Source organism: Pseudopipra pipra, chromosome 1, assembly GCF_036250125.1.
Source record: "Pseudopipra pipra isolate bDixPip1 chromosome 1, bDixPip1.hap1, whole genome shotgun sequence".
NCBI classification, from domain to species: domain Eukaryota; kingdom Metazoa; phylum Chordata; class Aves; order Passeriformes; family Pipridae; genus Pseudopipra; species Pseudopipra pipra.
This window is the reverse complement of record NC_087549.1, coordinates 12,110,232-12,126,606: the sequence shown is the minus strand read 5'-3', so window position 1 is coordinate 12,126,606 and position 16,375 is coordinate 12,110,232. Positions and strand designations below refer to the sequence as shown.

General features: G+C 45.2%; 1 protein-coding gene and 1 non-coding gene across 2 annotated transcripts; one reads left to right on the top strand and one right to left on the bottom strand.

The window, feature by feature from the left end:
- Nucleotides 1–1,294: 1,294 nt before the first annotated feature.
- On the bottom strand, nt 1,295–1,367 carry TRNAM-CAU (transfer RNA methionine (anticodon CAU)). The gene has a single exon. It is a non-coding gene; the product is annotated as a tRNA-Met (tRNA).
- Nucleotides 1,368–1,620: 253 nt separating this feature from the next.
- FAM83A (family with sequence similarity 83 member A) lies at nt 1,621–16,167 on the top strand. The gene is made up of 6 exons (XM_064645668.1): nt 1,621–2,342; nt 3,002–3,186; nt 3,272–3,881; nt 6,748–6,915; nt 8,385–8,509; nt 12,996–16,167. The coding sequence occupies exons 3-6, from the start codon at nt 3,303–3,305 to the stop codon at nt 13,540–13,542; spliced, it is 1,419 nt and encodes a 472-aa protein (XP_064501738.1). The 5' UTR covers nt 1,621–2,342; nt 3,002–3,186; nt 3,272–3,302; the 3' UTR covers nt 13,543–16,167.
- Nucleotides 16,168–16,375: the final 208 nt, after the last annotated feature.

Genomic DNA, 16,375 nt, shown 5'->3' with positions numbered 1-16,375 from the left:
CTTGAAGACAAACTACTGTTAAAATGTGGTTTTGTCAGTGATGTGTAAGTGGATTCTACAAGTTGCAGCAGGGAAATTTGCAATTAGAGAAAAAAAATCATTTCCAGTGAGAGCCAAACACTGAAACCAAGGCAGAGAGGGTATGGAGCCTCTGCTGCTGGAGATGTATGTGATTGTTATACATACGAGCAGGTTCATTTCATGAGAAAGAAGGGGAGAGAGGATCTCAATAAATACATTGTTCTTCATACTGTTAGAGGTACTGACGGCTAATGGTTTTGACCCAAGAAGAGAACATCATGTAGTGTTACAGTAAAAAAGAATGAGGCAAAGTAAAATAAAGTGAATAATTCATAATTGCTACACACAGTGCTGAGTAGACTTGGCCCTGTACAAATAAGAGGACTGGGATCCTAATTTGTTCTGCTTCTCCTGGGGTTTTGCTGATGCTCTTTAGGGCAGCAGTGTCAGAGCAGGACTGCCCATGGTGCCCTGTGGGGGCTGAAGCACCGGGCAGAGGGCAGACTTGTGATGATACATGTGATACCAGCAGATCCTTGTCCCTTGGGGCTGGGAACAGCCTTCCTGATTCTCTTTAAATTACATGAAGACCTAAATGCACAGAGGTACTTGGTTATTCTTGCCTTAGCGTCCTCTGAGTCTGGAACTAGAAACAGTCACGTTAGCAGTGAGCAGGATCCATGGAAATCTCATTGCAGCCCTGTGGGGAAGAGGCATTGTTCCTTTTCAAAGGAGAAAAATGCAACAGGCGAGGATCATCTCTGGGAGGCAGAGGGGGTACATAAGAAAAATTACCCTTTTCTGATGATTGTCTTGGAGTTTACATGCAATTATTTCTATATTTAAAGGGAAAAAAATAAACCTCCAGAGTTCTTGGCCGGCACCTTGGGCCATATGTGTTCACACATATGGTTTGTAAAACAGTCAAAGCTGTAACTGTACATAAACCGGGATGTTTCCCTCCGGCCGCCCCGGTGCCCGCAGCCGGGGCTGCCCCCGGGTGTGCCCACAGTCCCCCGCAGGACCCCCTGCCCCATCCCCAAATCCCTGTACGGGCTCGCAGACGACTCAGTGGCTGGAAACCCTCTGACAAAAGGTAGAACAAACGCGGAAGTTACTCCCATAAACCCGCCAGCCGAACAGACGGAACTGGAGCTACAACTTCGTAAATCACGACGGTCAGGACACGCCGAGGGGTCCGAGCAGTGTCGGGCGGGTCTGTCGCCGCTAAAAAGCGCGGGGAGGGGGCCGGAGCAAAACAGCTGCCCGCCTTTGCCCCGTGTGAGGATCGAACTCACGACCTTCAGATTATGAGACTGACGCGCTACCTACTGCGCTAACGAGGCGGCTGTATGAAAGTGCTCCGGGCCGGCTCTCGACCCTGTCCGGCCCCGCACCGGTGACCTCGTCCTCTGCTGGGGCCGCGGGAGGACACGGCACAGCCCGGCCCGCCCCTTCCTTCTCCCACATTGCTCCCACCCGGGGGGGATCCTGTAGTGGCCGTACAGGGCACCGGAGTGACCATGTGGGACCGCGGGGTGACAGCGGGGTTCGCTGGGGAGACAGTGTGAGTCCCATGGTGACAACCAGTGTGGAGCCCCACCGTGGCCATGTGGGGACCGGGGTGACAGCGTGGGACACCGGGTGACCGTGAGGGACACCGGGGTGACAGTGAGGGACCCTGGCCGAGGCGGGCAGTACCGTCCCTGGCTCCGATCGGCGTTGGCAGGGCACAGTCCTGGCGTGTCAGGGTAATTAGGTGGCATCATTTTCGGCATAATTGCGCAGAACAGGTCAGGAGATAATTAGCGAGCTTCGGCCGCGTCTGGCAGCTGCGGGCGGATGTTGGAGGCGGGGGGAAGGACGGGGTAGTTTTCAAAATCACCCCAGAGCTCAGGACGGCCCCGCCTCTCCTCGGCCCCATGTGGATGTGTCCCGCCCTCCGTGGCTCGGGGATTGAAATCCGAACCATTTAATACTCTTTTTTCGTATATATTTGTTTGTCTCATCCTTACGTGTAATTACTTTTTTTTTTTCACGCGATAAGGCATCTGACATAGACACGGATCCAGAATCTGGGAAGCTGCGCTGAAAAACTGTGCCCGTGCCACCCTGCGCACCCCTGAGGCCAGGGCGGCAGGACCCTCTCCCTGCTCAGACGTGCCCGCATCCAAGAGCCCAGACTGGCACATCCGCACGGTACTGCGCTCCCCTCTGGAGCTGTGGCACATGGGTGCGTGGACACAGAGCGCAGGGCGAGGGCCAGCCCAACCCAGAGAAAACTGTGTCACACGTGCCTCTGCATCCAGGCACGCACACAGGTATGTGCGGAGACCTGGGGCAGGTGCCTTCCCACCCCACCTCTCCTCGGTCAGACCAGCCAGCCCGGCTCCCCCGAGGCTCTGGCCTGTTACCCTGCTCCAAACCTGCTAATGACACAGCAGTGAGCTGCCACGGGGACAACGTGACTCCAGAAGCTGCAGCCTGGAAAAAAAAAAAAAAAAAAAGAAACCAACCAAACAGCCCTAAATGTGCACAATCAAGTGATGAGTGTTTGTATTTCTGATGCTTTGAGGCCAGCTCACAACACTCCCTCCACATAATACTCGGGATGTTTGGGAAGGGGTGTTTTGCTTTTAATAGGATGGCGTAGTCACAAAGCTTTAAAGAAATAGATGAGTGAATCGTATATGGTAATAGCAACATACTACAGACGGGGCACAGTGACGAAGTTCACATCTGTTTTTAAGCCTGCCTGGCAGCATGTAGGTGTAGAACCAGAGCCCATGACCCTTTTTGCTGTTCTGAAGCTGTGGACATGGCTGTTGTCTCTGTTCCAGTTCAACATCAGAACTGTTTTTTCTCCATAACAAATACTATGGGAAGATAGAGAAGCCTCAAGCTGTTTTGAAGATTGTGCAATGATGCTTGGGAGCCTACCTGCTTTTGCTTGAGTGCTTTCCTCACTCATATTTCACAGGATGCGACGGGAAGGGAAATACAATCGAATCGGACGGCCGTGGTAAATTGGACTCGAATCCTTCGTATGCCCTGGGGCTGAGGTGGGTGCCTCTCAGATAAGCAATCTAATCAGCTTTGCATTTGTGTCCCATCTGGAAACAGATTGTTGCCGGAGTACACCACCACCTGAGAAGCAAACTTCAGGTTTGTTTTGAAGATAATTGTACCGACAAGTTCAGGGAGTGTGAATTTGCCTGCGGTAATAAGATCTCTTTATTTTTATTCACAGTTAATTCATTCAGCCAAGGCAATTTCATGCCATGATGCAGTCCCCAAACAAGGATGATTGCACTGCCTGTCCCACACATATGCATGGTGCCTACCCGGCAGATCGGCTGCTGCGACAACGAGCCATGGCCAACCACTCCAGACACATGGGCAAGATAAGGAAAAGGCTGGAGGACATCAAGAGCCAGTCCCCAAAGGTAACCAAAGTGGATTTCAGCCACAACGAAAGCATACGGTTGGCCACCGATGCCTTCCTGGATGGTGGGACAGACTCTTACCTCGAAACTTTAAGCAGAGAGGGTGAGGTGGATTTCCTCTCCTCTGTGGAAGCTCAGTACATCAAGGATAATGCCAGGGAGTCCTATTATGCACAGGAGTCCTCAGCTGCCGATGGGGCAGCTGTGCCAAAGCAGAACGATGCTGGGTCACTCCCTTCAGGGACCTACTTCCCCACCATTTCTGACTGCAGTGAGCCGGCTCTGCTGCACACATGGATTACAGCGGAGAAGCCCTATATGAAGGAGAAATCCACTGCCACTGTGTATTTCCAAACAGAGAAGAACAGCAACATTAGAGACATCATACGCCGGTACATCAACAAGACCACTCAGGTATGGGGAGAGAATTGCTGTTCCCTCTGCACTTTGTTGTCTTCTTGCTCTTAAAAGATCAAGTAAACATGCTGTTTGATCCAAGGCAGCCTTGTGTGTTGCAGTGTAGCTTTGCTCTAGAAAGTGGCTGTAAAGAGCCTGTTGTTCAACACAGGCAGTGCCTTTTATTTTTCTTTTTTTAGTGCTCACACCAACACCTTATGTTGGTGACTTAAAAAAAAGCACTCCCTCTTCTAACCTCCCATTAACCTAGTGGATCGAATGTGCTGTAGAAAGAGCACCTGGGCTCTGTCTCTCCTTGTGCACCCTCAGCAGGATGATTTGCTTTGTTCAGACTACTGCACCATTAATAAGAATTAAACCTAAGCGAACTCTCAGCCATGGGAGATATGGGTGAAGGGGAGGCTGGAGAAAGGCAGGTGTGTCTGGTATGCCAGTAGCCATCCCCAGAGGAAGGCAATTATTCAGAAAAGAGATCTTTCATCCCTAGTATGTTGCCAGCATCACTAAAAGTGTCGTGTGGGCTCCATGTGGAGGCTCTTCATCATGACTTGGCACACAGGAAAGGTGCAGATGATACCCCTGACTACACACAGATGACAAGGGCCACAGAGAGGTGCCAGCTACAAGCCAGGCTCCCCACGCTCTGGGATACCAGAAGCTGAGCAACTAGAGGGGAACAGAAAGCCTCTGACATGTGTGTTCTGGCAGCTTTCTTGTTTTCCTGGAAAAAACATTTGATATTTCAAGTCTGTGTTTGTTATCATCCAGGAGTTTTCCCCTTGTATAAATCTGAGACAGCAACAGCAGTTTCACAGGTGAACGGTCAGGAACCAAACCAGGCTGTAGTGCTGCTGCCCTACAGAAGTCCCACAGACTTCTAAGCCTGCGGGAGACAGGTTTCTTCCGCTTTGTTATTCCCCTACAAGGGCGTTCTGGGCCTGATAACATGGAGTGTAATGGCAGGGGAGAAGTATCTCTGTTGGCAACTGCTCTGTCAAAGTCTACAAGTGCTTACCACATCAGGGGAATTATAGATCAGTCATTTTAAGTTGGCGGCATCAGAAAGGTGCAGAAACAGGAGAAATGTCTCTGGAATGATAAAATAAGTGTCAGGTAAAATATCAACCCAGAGAAATTTTCTGTCCCAAGAGAAGAAGATTTGTAGGGGAAAAAGTGAGAAATGTAAAATAAATCCATGGTTCGCATGACCTTCTTTATCATCTAATTTACATTACAAGAGGGTGCTGAAGCAACACTTACTAACAGTATAAATTTGTCAGCTGCTGTTTCAGCACAGTTTTCCAATGGCAGTATTTATTACTTATCATCTGGTAAGGGTCCATCCTGGATAGCCTAGTATTTGATATATGCATTAACAACTTGAACAACAGAATAAAGATTGTGTTTGTGGGTCATATCAGACTGCAAAGGATTGGTAAGTGGTACTATAATCTTAACACATTTGTAGAACTGGTGGAAATCATAAAATGAAATTCGGGCAAAAGAAGCGAGAAGTACTGCAAGTAAGAGAGGGAAGTCAGGTGCAGAAATATAAATTGGGAACAGCTATTGAAAAAGGAGTACTAGAGAGATTTGTCTGGAGCTACAGTGAGGCTGGATCAGCACTGTGCTGTTTCAAAAGACCAGGGGTGGTAACAGCAAGTGTGGATGTGAGATATTGGACATAATTGTGCCACTTAGCTCACAGTGGCAAGGCCCTTTCTGAAGCACCATGTTTTGGCAGCAGGAGGAGGGTGTGAGATCCTCACTGCCCCACAAGTAGTTTGGCTTGCCTGAAGAGCATGCTGGTGCACAGGATGTGCTTAGTCTTGTAGGATTTCCTCATGGTGGCAAAGGGAATAAGCTTGTTTTTAGGTGTGGGCATGGGCTTTGGAGTAATACTCAGTGCAAGTTGGCAGCAATTAGAAAGACAGATCTACAGAGATACTGTAAAATTTGTTTTGACTGAAGATGATATCCTGTGAGCACAGTTATCAAGGCTTCCCTCTCTGATCAGTGGAGAAACAGACACTTCCTGAACATAAGTCATGTATTAGCTGGGCTGAATTGCCCTGGGGAGTGACCCTTTCCATGGCCAATAGCAGATATCAGTGAAGACCCGCACCTTCATGAGGCTGTGTCCAACACTGAGCATAGAGACTGGAGTATGGAACTGGTTTTATGTCACATTTGCAGTTCCCTTGATCCACACTGGCTGCAGGCTGTGCATTTAAATAGCTGTGTTTATGCCCAGTACTGAGACTTTTATACACTGTTCTGCCAGTTGTGATTTGGGAAGCATGGATCTGTCGGTAAATTGAAACAGTTTATAAATCAGTATTTAAAAAAAGCAACAGATGGAGCTGTTGGAATCCAATCCATTGCTCCACCATCACCAGTGGAGTGAGGATTTGAACCCAGGGCTGTTCCAGGTGTAAGTCACAACAGAGAAAGCATCATCCAGTGATTCTTGCTGAACACATGTGCCTTATGACAGCCAGGCAGTTGTTTGGCAAGGGCTACGGTCTCTTATTTTAGCTATGTCTTTATTATTCTCTGATTAGCATTTCAATATATTTCCTAGTGCTGAAATCTCACCTACAAACTCGTGCGTCATCTTGGGTTATATGTTGTGTGTAATACTGGTTTTATGTGAGCAATAAAACAACGAAGCAACGTGTCTCATCAATTTACTGATTCAGGCACTTAGGGAGAAAACCAGAGCAAATATCCACATATCTCTGAATATTTGTGTTTGTTGGAATTTGTTTTCAAACAAATAAACTGCATGTCAGTGGCCTCATGAGCAACCTGAAAGTTATGTAAATTGACTCTGCTAATGCCTCTGCTTTTTTTCCCCAAGGTGCTGGCTATCGTGATGGATGTGTTCACAGACACTGAGATCCTTTGTGACCTCCTGGAGGCAGCTAACAAGCGCATGGTGTTTGTCTACCTGTTGCTCGATCACGGCAGTATAAATCTCTTCTCAGAGATGTGTGACAAGTTGCAAATTACTGAGGATCTCTTCAAGGTACTGTGGCTCTGTGAAGCTCTTAGGCTCAGATTCATCTGCCTAACTTCAGGCACTCTGAGCTAGAAGCATGGTTATGCTAGGGTCAACCCACCTTGTAATTAAAAGGGAGCAAGAGATCACCTGAGGTAGTATTAGTGCACCTAATTCCTCTCTGAAGATGCCTACGTTTTCCCATGGATATTATAGGAAGGTAAGGCATTTCCATCAGGTCCCTAGATGAAACTAATCAGGGCCCTGAAGTCTTAAAACAGAGCTTAACTCTCCTAGTAGTTGTCTAACATAAGCATTGCAACTGCTTCTGTTTAATAGCTCTGCAGCAGCTGTGGTCTGGCAGCCATGGGAAGAAGGTGTATGAAACTCTTTTGCATGGCAATACCTTGGTGGCACTGGGTAGTGCCTGATAAAACGTGTTAAATCTCTGTTTTAAAGATAAATAATGCCTCAAATTTAGCTGGCTCTTAGCTTATTTTGTCTTCATCTCTGTCAGAGGGAACTGGCTTTAAAAAAACCTCTCCTAGGGATCATTTCAGTGGTTGCTTGAGATGCTGTAGGGCATCTGTGGCATCTCCATGGGGATGGGTGATACCACAGAGGCAACAGACCTCTGGAACAGCAGCTGTGGGGCATGCAGGAGGCCTGAGGGCATCTCACGTGCACCAGACACCTGTTTTTCAACAGCTGAATTTCATCCCAAATATATAAAAAATTTAAATTAATAACAGTTTTTGCATGTTTGTAAACCCCCACTCATAAGGAAGAACAAGCCTGTACTATTTATTGTGAATATGCAGCTACAGCACACAGGCTTTCAAAACAAGCAAGTCAAACCCTTGGTGCCACTTCTTTACTAAGATCTTGATTCTGCAAAGTGTGTGTGTGGCAGAGTCATGCCCAGGTGCCTGGCAAGTCTGAAATGTGTTTCCCCAGGTACAAGGACAGTGCAGAGCATCACATGGGCCAAGCTGACACGTGTACTTACATCTGATCCTGAAGGACAGCAACTGTCTGAGCTGCTCCAGAAGAGCAGCACATATGTCCATGCAGGCCCAGATGGGTTGGAGGAGCAGAGGTTTTTCCCTGCTGTGTTGTGCCATGGCCAGTGTAAAACAAGAGAGCTCACAGCTAGAGCAGATTGGGGCTGGGTGTCAGTGGAGGCAACAAGCTGCTCTCAGCTGTGGGCACATCCTGTACTCATTTTGGTTGGAGTATAGTCACACAGCACAGCTCCATCTGGATGAGCTTCCATGCAGGTTTATGTCCCCAGTGAAACAAGCGAACCCTGTGGCAAGTGAGAGACCTTGGCTAGGTTTCCTCTAGACACAAAACTTCAAATATCACATTGGAGAGTCCATGAAGAAATCCAACATTGGGGAAGTGAAGAACTACAGGTGGGGGGGAAGGGCCCTTCACTTCTGATTTTTGATTGTTAAAAAATGTAATTCACTCAATTTTATTTTTATTTACAGAATATTTCAGTCCGCAGTGTTACTGGAGAGGTTTACTGTGCCAAATCAGGCAGGAAATTTTCTGGACAAATAAAAGAAAAATTTCTTATCTCTGACTGGAGATATGTGCTCTCTGGATCTTACAGGTGAGATAAACCATTGCAGTTCATGTCTAGGTACTCTTTTATGATTTTTAATGCCATGGAAATTTTTGTACAGGTAAGAAGATTTTGTGTAACAAAGAAACCCTGATGTTTTCAAATCTGTGTCATTTTTCAAAAATCCATTTAACTTGCTTTAAAGCTGGTATTAGTTCTTTATGGAGCATGGTTTTTAATTCAAATGTTCAGAAACTAATGTAAGCATCTTTGCTGGTTCAGCCCTGGAGCAGAACCAGAAATGTGTACAGCTTAATATTATGCTTTCCTCATTGTTTGGGTTCTCAGGATACATCTCCATCTCCCTCGGGATCCCTTAATGTATCATATGTCACTCAGCTTATCTGAGGATTTATTCTCCATGTGACAAGTTTAGTGATTAAAGCTAAAACATAAATTCTTCAGAGACTTACTGTTTTTCCTCATGTTTCATTAGTAGGTAGGCAGTATATATCTATGTGACTGCTGTACCTTCATTTTTCCCCCTTTTTTTTTTTTTTGTGCTGCTGTAATTATTTCAGGTAGAGGATATAGCATCTCACCACCTGGGTTTTTAGTTAAGATCCGAGATCCTCCAGTCAGGGAATTTCAGGAGACCCTGAGCTTGTATCAAATAAATGAAGTTCCTAAGCATCATGGCTACATAGATAAGCTTCACAAATGACTAAGTGTATCCTAGAAATCCAGACACAAAAATACAAGAGGTGATTATTTAATTAAAAGGATGTGATTGTGTTTCTTAATCCCAGTTTACGATTTGGAAGCTTAAATGCCCCTGGTCTGATAAAACTGTGCCACCAGGAAGAGTACATAACTATAGTAACAAAGGTAAATTTAGGTGACTATGTGGGGATAGGCTGCAGGAGCTCAGGTGTCCACATTCCATTTCGAAATGACCCATCAGACAAAAATGAGTGGACACTTAGGGTTTTTTTATTGACCACTCTTTGGTTTTCTTGTTCCTTCACGTGTTTTTTAATCCCTCACCAGAGATGTGTAGAAATGCAACAGCAGATTTACACAGAGAGTAGAAGTGAAGGATGTGTGGAAGAAGGACAGGGCGAGTTCTATTATCATTAGCCAAGAAGCTTTCTTTTGGCTTCTCTTTCAATCTTGAAAAAAAAAAATTAAAAACCCTCGAAGTCCTGTGCAGTCACTTCTGTCTTTCTCTACTGCTGTTGCAATATCTACGGACCTCAAGTACATAATCCCCTATCCAGCAGCAAACAGAGAGGCTGGTGAGGAACAAATCTATACGTTATTTAACTTCAGCACACTCAGCACCAGCAGTTTGCAGATTCATTTGGGTTATAGCTGGCTATCAGTGTATGGCACTTCTTGTTAGCTCTTACTTTATTGATCTGAAAGATTTCTGTTATGCCTGAATCTTATCCACCAACCTCTTCAGGTATAAACAAAAATGATGTAGAGTAAAACAGAACTCAGACTCTTCTGCAACGCATTTATTGGAAATCAGATTGGAAGAGATCTTAAAACTAATACAAGAGATCTTAAAATACAACAGCAAATTTCACTGTGCACTGCATGACATTTTAATGGCGGGGGGGAACAGGCCAAGGAACAGGCCCTTCAGGACATACTGCTCTAAAAAGGGACCCTGGGTCACTATTTCCCAAAGAGTTTGGAGACAAAATATATTTGCCTAATAGACAATGAAGAGGACTGAAGCTGACTACTAGTTAGAGGCAAAGGAACCACCACTGAGTCTGTGGCATCTGCCGCTCTGGCGTGGTTTTTAACCACGCTAAAAAACCATTGCTTTGGTCAGTGTGAATAAGTGTGGTCCTGCTGCACAGGGCATACTAGAGCTGAGAAACTTCTGAAGGCTCTTCCACACACGTCAGCACAAGTATAGGGATGAGTATGTGTTTTAAGTTACAGTTTTATTCTCAGTTTTTGTTTCCAGTGTCTATGGTGTGGGGTTGGGATGCAATATTTCTTTTTGCTGCACATTGCTGCAGTGCTGCAAACACAAGGATGAGAGCATCCCTAATGAGCTGCAGCTGCAGCACTGCAGAGGGGACACTTATAATAAAACAAGTCCAATACTGAAAGGAGAGATGGGTTATGATTCAGACAATCATATATGAGAGGATCTGGAACAGGACATAGGTTTTGGGACAAAGCCTTGCAAGATGGCTGAGAAGCATCTATTAATGACTGAATTTGTGATACAGCATTGGCCCCAATCTAGGCATTACTTCTTCTTGCTTTCTCTTCTTCCTGATGGACCTCATTCAAAGAGGCCTGATAGGAAAATGATCCTTCTGGGCAGATAGTGACAAAGACTTCTCTGAGCCTTTCTCAGAAGAGCACTTGGAATTGTAAACTAAGGAGGTAAACAGGGCCTAATACCTAAACAATAAATTTTCTCTTAGAATTAAGTCAATGAAAATCTGTTAAGTCTCTATGTCAAGTTCAGCTGTGTTCTTCAGCAAAGTGCACAGCATGTACATTGCTGTGCAACAAACATTTGTCTAAAATCACATAGGTCTCATCTTGTAACTTTGCAGCTGACCTATTTGCCATCAGTTCTGGGAGAATCTTTGAATCCAACTTTCCGTTTACAAGGGTTACAGATAAGATCAATGAACCACAAACTAGTATCTGTCTGTCATGTACTCTGGGAAGTTACACGTGGGAGTAAATTATCAATATTGGGCAGAACATTTTTTTCCTCTGAATTTTTTTGGCTTTTAAAAGCTGTTTACAAATGCAGTTGATGTTTATTTTTGTCTACATTTTCTTTTATACACTAGATGTATCTCTAGCACATAAACCTGCCACTTTACACCTCAGCCCTTTCATGAGTTTGTAACCTTCAGTGTAGATATCCTAGACAGTGTGTGTTTTTGTATTTACTCCTGACTTACTGTCTCCTTAACAGTAAGATGAAGGACATGCAAAGGTTTAGAGAGCACTGCTTAGTGAATAAAGGCAATGTTGAGCTGGCTCAGCAGATGTTACACGCACAGCAAGGAGTTAGCTTCCTGTGCTCTTTACCTTGGCTCCTAAGGTTTTGTCCACATTTGGAATGATTTGAACAAACTGGATGAGAAGTATTCTAGTAGCTTACTGTGTGTTTTCTTGTCCAATCATAAACCAAACAGTATATATTGTAGGGTTGTCCAGTGGCATTGAACTATCGATTTCTTCACTCCTCTCCTTGCTCCTGAAGCAACAGTATAAAACCACTGTATGCCCCAAACCCAACCCTCTTTAGGAATGCTCTGGACAGGCATATGTGAATCGTCTATCTTACTCCCTTAGCTCAGGCTGTCAGTCCCACTGAGATTCAAAGGAGTTTTGTCAAAACATGACAAGAACAAGATTTTAAATGCACACACCTACAGCCAAATCTGGCTCTCAAAGCAAAATCTGTACAAAGCCAGTGTAGCTAATAAAGTCACGGAGGATTAACCATGGCAGAGCTTTGCCAACACAGAATAACCTCAGGTTCAAATCCAGTGCTGCTCCGTATCCTCTGCTGCACAGCTCAAGCCCTGGTCAGCTCAGGGAGTAATTACATTTTATTCTCTCAACTGTGCTCATTTTATTGGTGCTGCTGCTGCTCAGACATGGCAGCCTGCACAGCACAATCAAGCTAGCTTGTGGTTCTGTAAAAGCACAAATTTATGTTTGCTGACTGCATTAGGGAAGCACATAAAAGAAAAATCATTTAAAAGCTATGGGTTATCCTAGGGTGTGTTTCTGGACTACCAGAATGAAAAGTATTGTGGTGTTTCTCCCTTGCTTTATAGCAAAGTAGTATATTTTTTTTGGAAAGGCCGTAGGAAATAGTTATAATTTAATTTTCTCCGTAGTGAAGAAAATAAGCATTTGTCAGGTGTGGCAGTTTGTTTTGTGGGTGTGAGTGACAGGGAGGCTGGGGTTTTATGTGTTTCTCTTGACCAATGCAGAAAGATTATGGCAAAATGAAAACTAAGGATGGTTATTTTTCACTAGTCTTTTTGATGCCAGTTTTGAATGGGTAAGAGTTACCAATTGGCAGAGCATTCTGCAGGGTACAAGGTACAATTTATGTATGTGCAGATAAAACCTGGTAAGACCTGAATTTAAACACTGTGTGTGGAAGAGAGATTCCAAAGACAGGTCTAAACTCCTTTCCATGGAACAGACACTCAAACCTTGGGTATTGTAGCTGACATTTAGCCCTGCAGTGGATCTGGATCGCCACTCCCTTTAGGAGGTTGCGTAACTTTACAAGGTTTCTTGAAGATTTTAGAGGCAGCTGCAATAACAAAGATTGATCCAAGTCAAAGAGCACTGATGTGAACTGACCTGAAATTCAACTGCGACACCATCTTCATCCTGTGTTTAGACAAGAAGCTTCAGCAGTAAAACACATTTGCTTTTCACATCACCCCTGTGGGGATCTCCAGCTCCTCATGGCCGGCATTAACACTAACCCTCACCTTGTCTCTTCTTCCAGCTTCACATGGTTGTGTGGGCAGGTTCACCGCAACCTCCTCTCCAAGTTCACAGGTCAAGTTGTGGAGCTGTTTGATGAGGAGTTCCGGCACCTCTACGCGCTGTCCAAGCCGGTGAGGGGCCCGAAGTCCCCCCCGCGCTCCCTGCCCTTCCTGTTCAGCCGGAGCTGGGCCGCTCCGCACAGCCTCCCCTACAGCGACGAGGGAAGCGCCAACACTCTTTCTGATGCCTTCAGCAGCCTCTCAGCTGGCAGCACCCACCAGACCAAGCAAACCCCACGAACTCTCATATTCAACAGCAACTTCACCCCCCAGTCACCTCTCCATCGAGTTAATTCCTTCCACAGCTACGTCTCCTTCACGCCCCCCCCTCCACAGAAGGCCATCCAGGCTAACTACTACCAGCCGCACTACATGGCCGAAAACTCCCCAGTTCCGTATAACAACATGAATGTTTACAGACCTATAAGACTTAGGCAAGAGGAACCAAACAGGACAGGGTTAAGCTCATCCTGGAGATGCCTCCACAAAGCTAACCTGTTTGCATAATAACCACCTTGTTTGGAAATGCTAAACGTAGTGAGGACCTGTTTAGCAATCGCTTGTGTACTGATGAATATAGAAATTCTGCATAATACAAAATGAGGATGATTTCAAGCCTCTTGTTTTGTTGCTTATGGATGCTTCGTTTCCCTAATTAAAAAGCCAAGCCTGCTAATGTGTGAACCTCAGGTGCATCATGATCCCAGGAAAAACACATCTAAATAATGCTGCTCACAGTGCAACACTGCTGCTGCCTATCACCTGCCCTTGGCGGCATATTTGTGTAGCAGGAGTACAGTAACTGTTCTCCTTATGTCCAGGCAACTGAAAGGGGGTAAAGCACAGTCTACTACTAAGCATTTTATGCACTCGCATAAGGAGACTGAAGGCTGCTATTTCAGTGCCAAACAGAGGCGATGCCAGCAGCAGCAGGCTGCCTTCATGCTGTCATCACATCTTAATTTTGATTTAGGAGGACTCCCTTTGGGCTGGCAGGGAGGGCCTGCCCCAGCACGGTCTCAGAGCTCTCTCTGTGTGAGCAAGGACGTCTGTTCCCAAGGATTCTGGGAAGGGGCCTGCTACCCATGACATGGACCAAGCCTGACAGTTCCGCTTACGGAAGACACCTCATACCCACCACATGCTCACTTCCACTCATTAGCAACACAGGTGTGTTCCAGCACCCTGGGTTACAAACCTCCAATCCTACCAGCTCAGAGCAACTTTCTGTATTGTGGAGCAGCTGTGTAGATTCAGACTGGAAAATGAAGCTGAGTTAAAGAAGTAAAGTCCTACTAGTAACACCCCAGGATTGAGTTCAAATTCATTAGCAGCATGTGGATCTCAGAAATCCTCTCCATGGTCATTTGACTGATCATGATGTTAGATATAATGATGCTTTATTTCTGAGTTCTTCAAGGTTTCTTATTTTTAAAGAGAAACTCGGTGTCTGTAGTGCCCATGGACTACAGCTACAAAGGGTTACAGAGGTTCAGCAGCTTGAACCAAATCATAAAAACTTTCTGCCAAATAATCCATGAAAACAAACGAAGCTTCTGTAAGGAAAAGAAAATTTATGAAACAAAGTTTAAACCAAAGTTGCCAAGATGCCTAACATCTGTTATCAGTAGATTATTTTTTTCACACCTTCTTTGTATCATCTTTAATCTGACTCCAACAGAAAACAGAAACCTAAACACACTTGCACATCTGGCCTGTTTTCCCCGACTTCTCACCTGCTCAGAAAGGAATACAATTTAATTATGTAGGCTGTGGATGATGAAAAGTGTATGCAGCAACAAGATCTCGAGTGAGGAAAGTAACTCATCCTTGGAAGAGTACTCAGTTTAAAGAACATTATGAAAGGTACAGGATGGACACATCCTGCTCTAGCTTCAGTATGGGTGTTTTAACCAGTGATAGCAAATGTTGGAGTCCAAAGTAACAATAAACTATTGCATATAATTGTAAATTCTGTACATAGCAACATTTTTTGATTCCTTGGGAAGAAGGGAAATTTGATTTTCATTGTTATGACAATTCTACGTAATTATCTGAATATAACAACCATTCAAATAAAAGAAAAGACTTTCATTAAAATCCCTCTGAGAATCATTTTGTTTCTTCATATTCTCTTGACTTGTGCACCTTACTCTCTTCTCTTCCAAAAGCTGAAGGAGTCCCATACAGTCAGAGCCCAGGTGAAGAGGAAACACATTTTATTTCTTCTGAAATCAACAGGAACAGAATTAAGGTGTCCCACCAGTCTAATTAGGATTTTTCTTCTAAATGTAGTTCAGTTCACTGAGCCTCCTGTGGCCCAGCTGGGGGTGGTACAGAGGGGGTGTGTGGGAAGAAGTTTATAGACTACTACTTCTGAAACCTTCATTTTCTCAGGCCATGACCCATGAAATCCATGAAGGAGCTCTTCTCATCTCTTTGGGCAAGATAGTTTGCCTGCAGAAGCTTTGGAGAACACAGCTAATGAAAAGTAGATAAGGGTCAAGCTAATAATCCAGAAGGGCCACTGTGAGTTAAGAGTTAATTTTGGTGGGATCAGTGAAACATCTTGTGTTGGTTCAGGCAACATCTGAACTTGAACATCAGATGGATGAAATTTCAGTTTTGATGGAAGACTACAATTTCAGCAATGACTTATGCTAAAAACAGGCCCCCACAAGCACGATCACTTAGTGATGAAGGGCAACATGATTACAGGCAGCTGCAGAAACCATCACGAAGGCCATGACAGAATGCTGACCTACCTATCCACCTCCCTCCCTCCCTACTGCACCCATCTGCGGCAAGGGATGTGCTCAGATAAACACTCCTACCACACAGTGCACCCTCTGCAAGTTCAGGGATGACACCAAGCTGAGTGGTGCAGGTGATTCACTAGAGGGATGGGATGCTCTCCACAGGGAACTGGACAGGCTGGAGGCCCATGTGAACCCCATGAAGTTCAACAAGGCCAAGTGCAAGCTCCTGCACCTGGGCTGGGGCAATCCACAGCACCTGTACAGAGTGGGGATGAGTGGATTGAGAGCAACCCAGAGAAGAACATGGGGATACTGGTGGGTGATACAGTAGACATGAGCTGTCAATGTGCACTTGCAGCCCAGAAAGCCAATTGTATCAAGCAAGTCTGAAGACTTTTCACATCCTCATTTTTACAATGTCATTGACTTCTGTTGGAAAGTAGAAAATAAATATAGTTTCATTTTCCTCTGTTTCCTTGTGCAGACTTTGCTTCTTCTCTACTAAACTGCCTTTATCATGAACCACAGGTCCTTTTTTTTCCATCTTACTTTCTGCTTTCCTGTGGTGCTGGGGAAGGAGG

Excerpts from the sequence above, each read along its gene's own strand:
- FAM83A (XM_064645668.1), top strand. The coding sequence starts at position 3,303 with ATGATGCAGTCCCCAAACAAGGATGATTGCACTGCCTGTCCCACACAT. Across the intron at positions 6,916-8,384 it reads TTACTGAGGATCTCTTCAAG|AATATTTCAGTCCGCAGTGT; the intron begins GTACTGTGGCTC and ends TTTTATTTACAG. Across the intron at positions 8,510-12,995 it reads GTGCTCTCTGGATCTTACAG|CTTCACATGGTTGTGTGGGC; the intron begins GTGAGATAAACC and ends CTCTTCTTCCAG.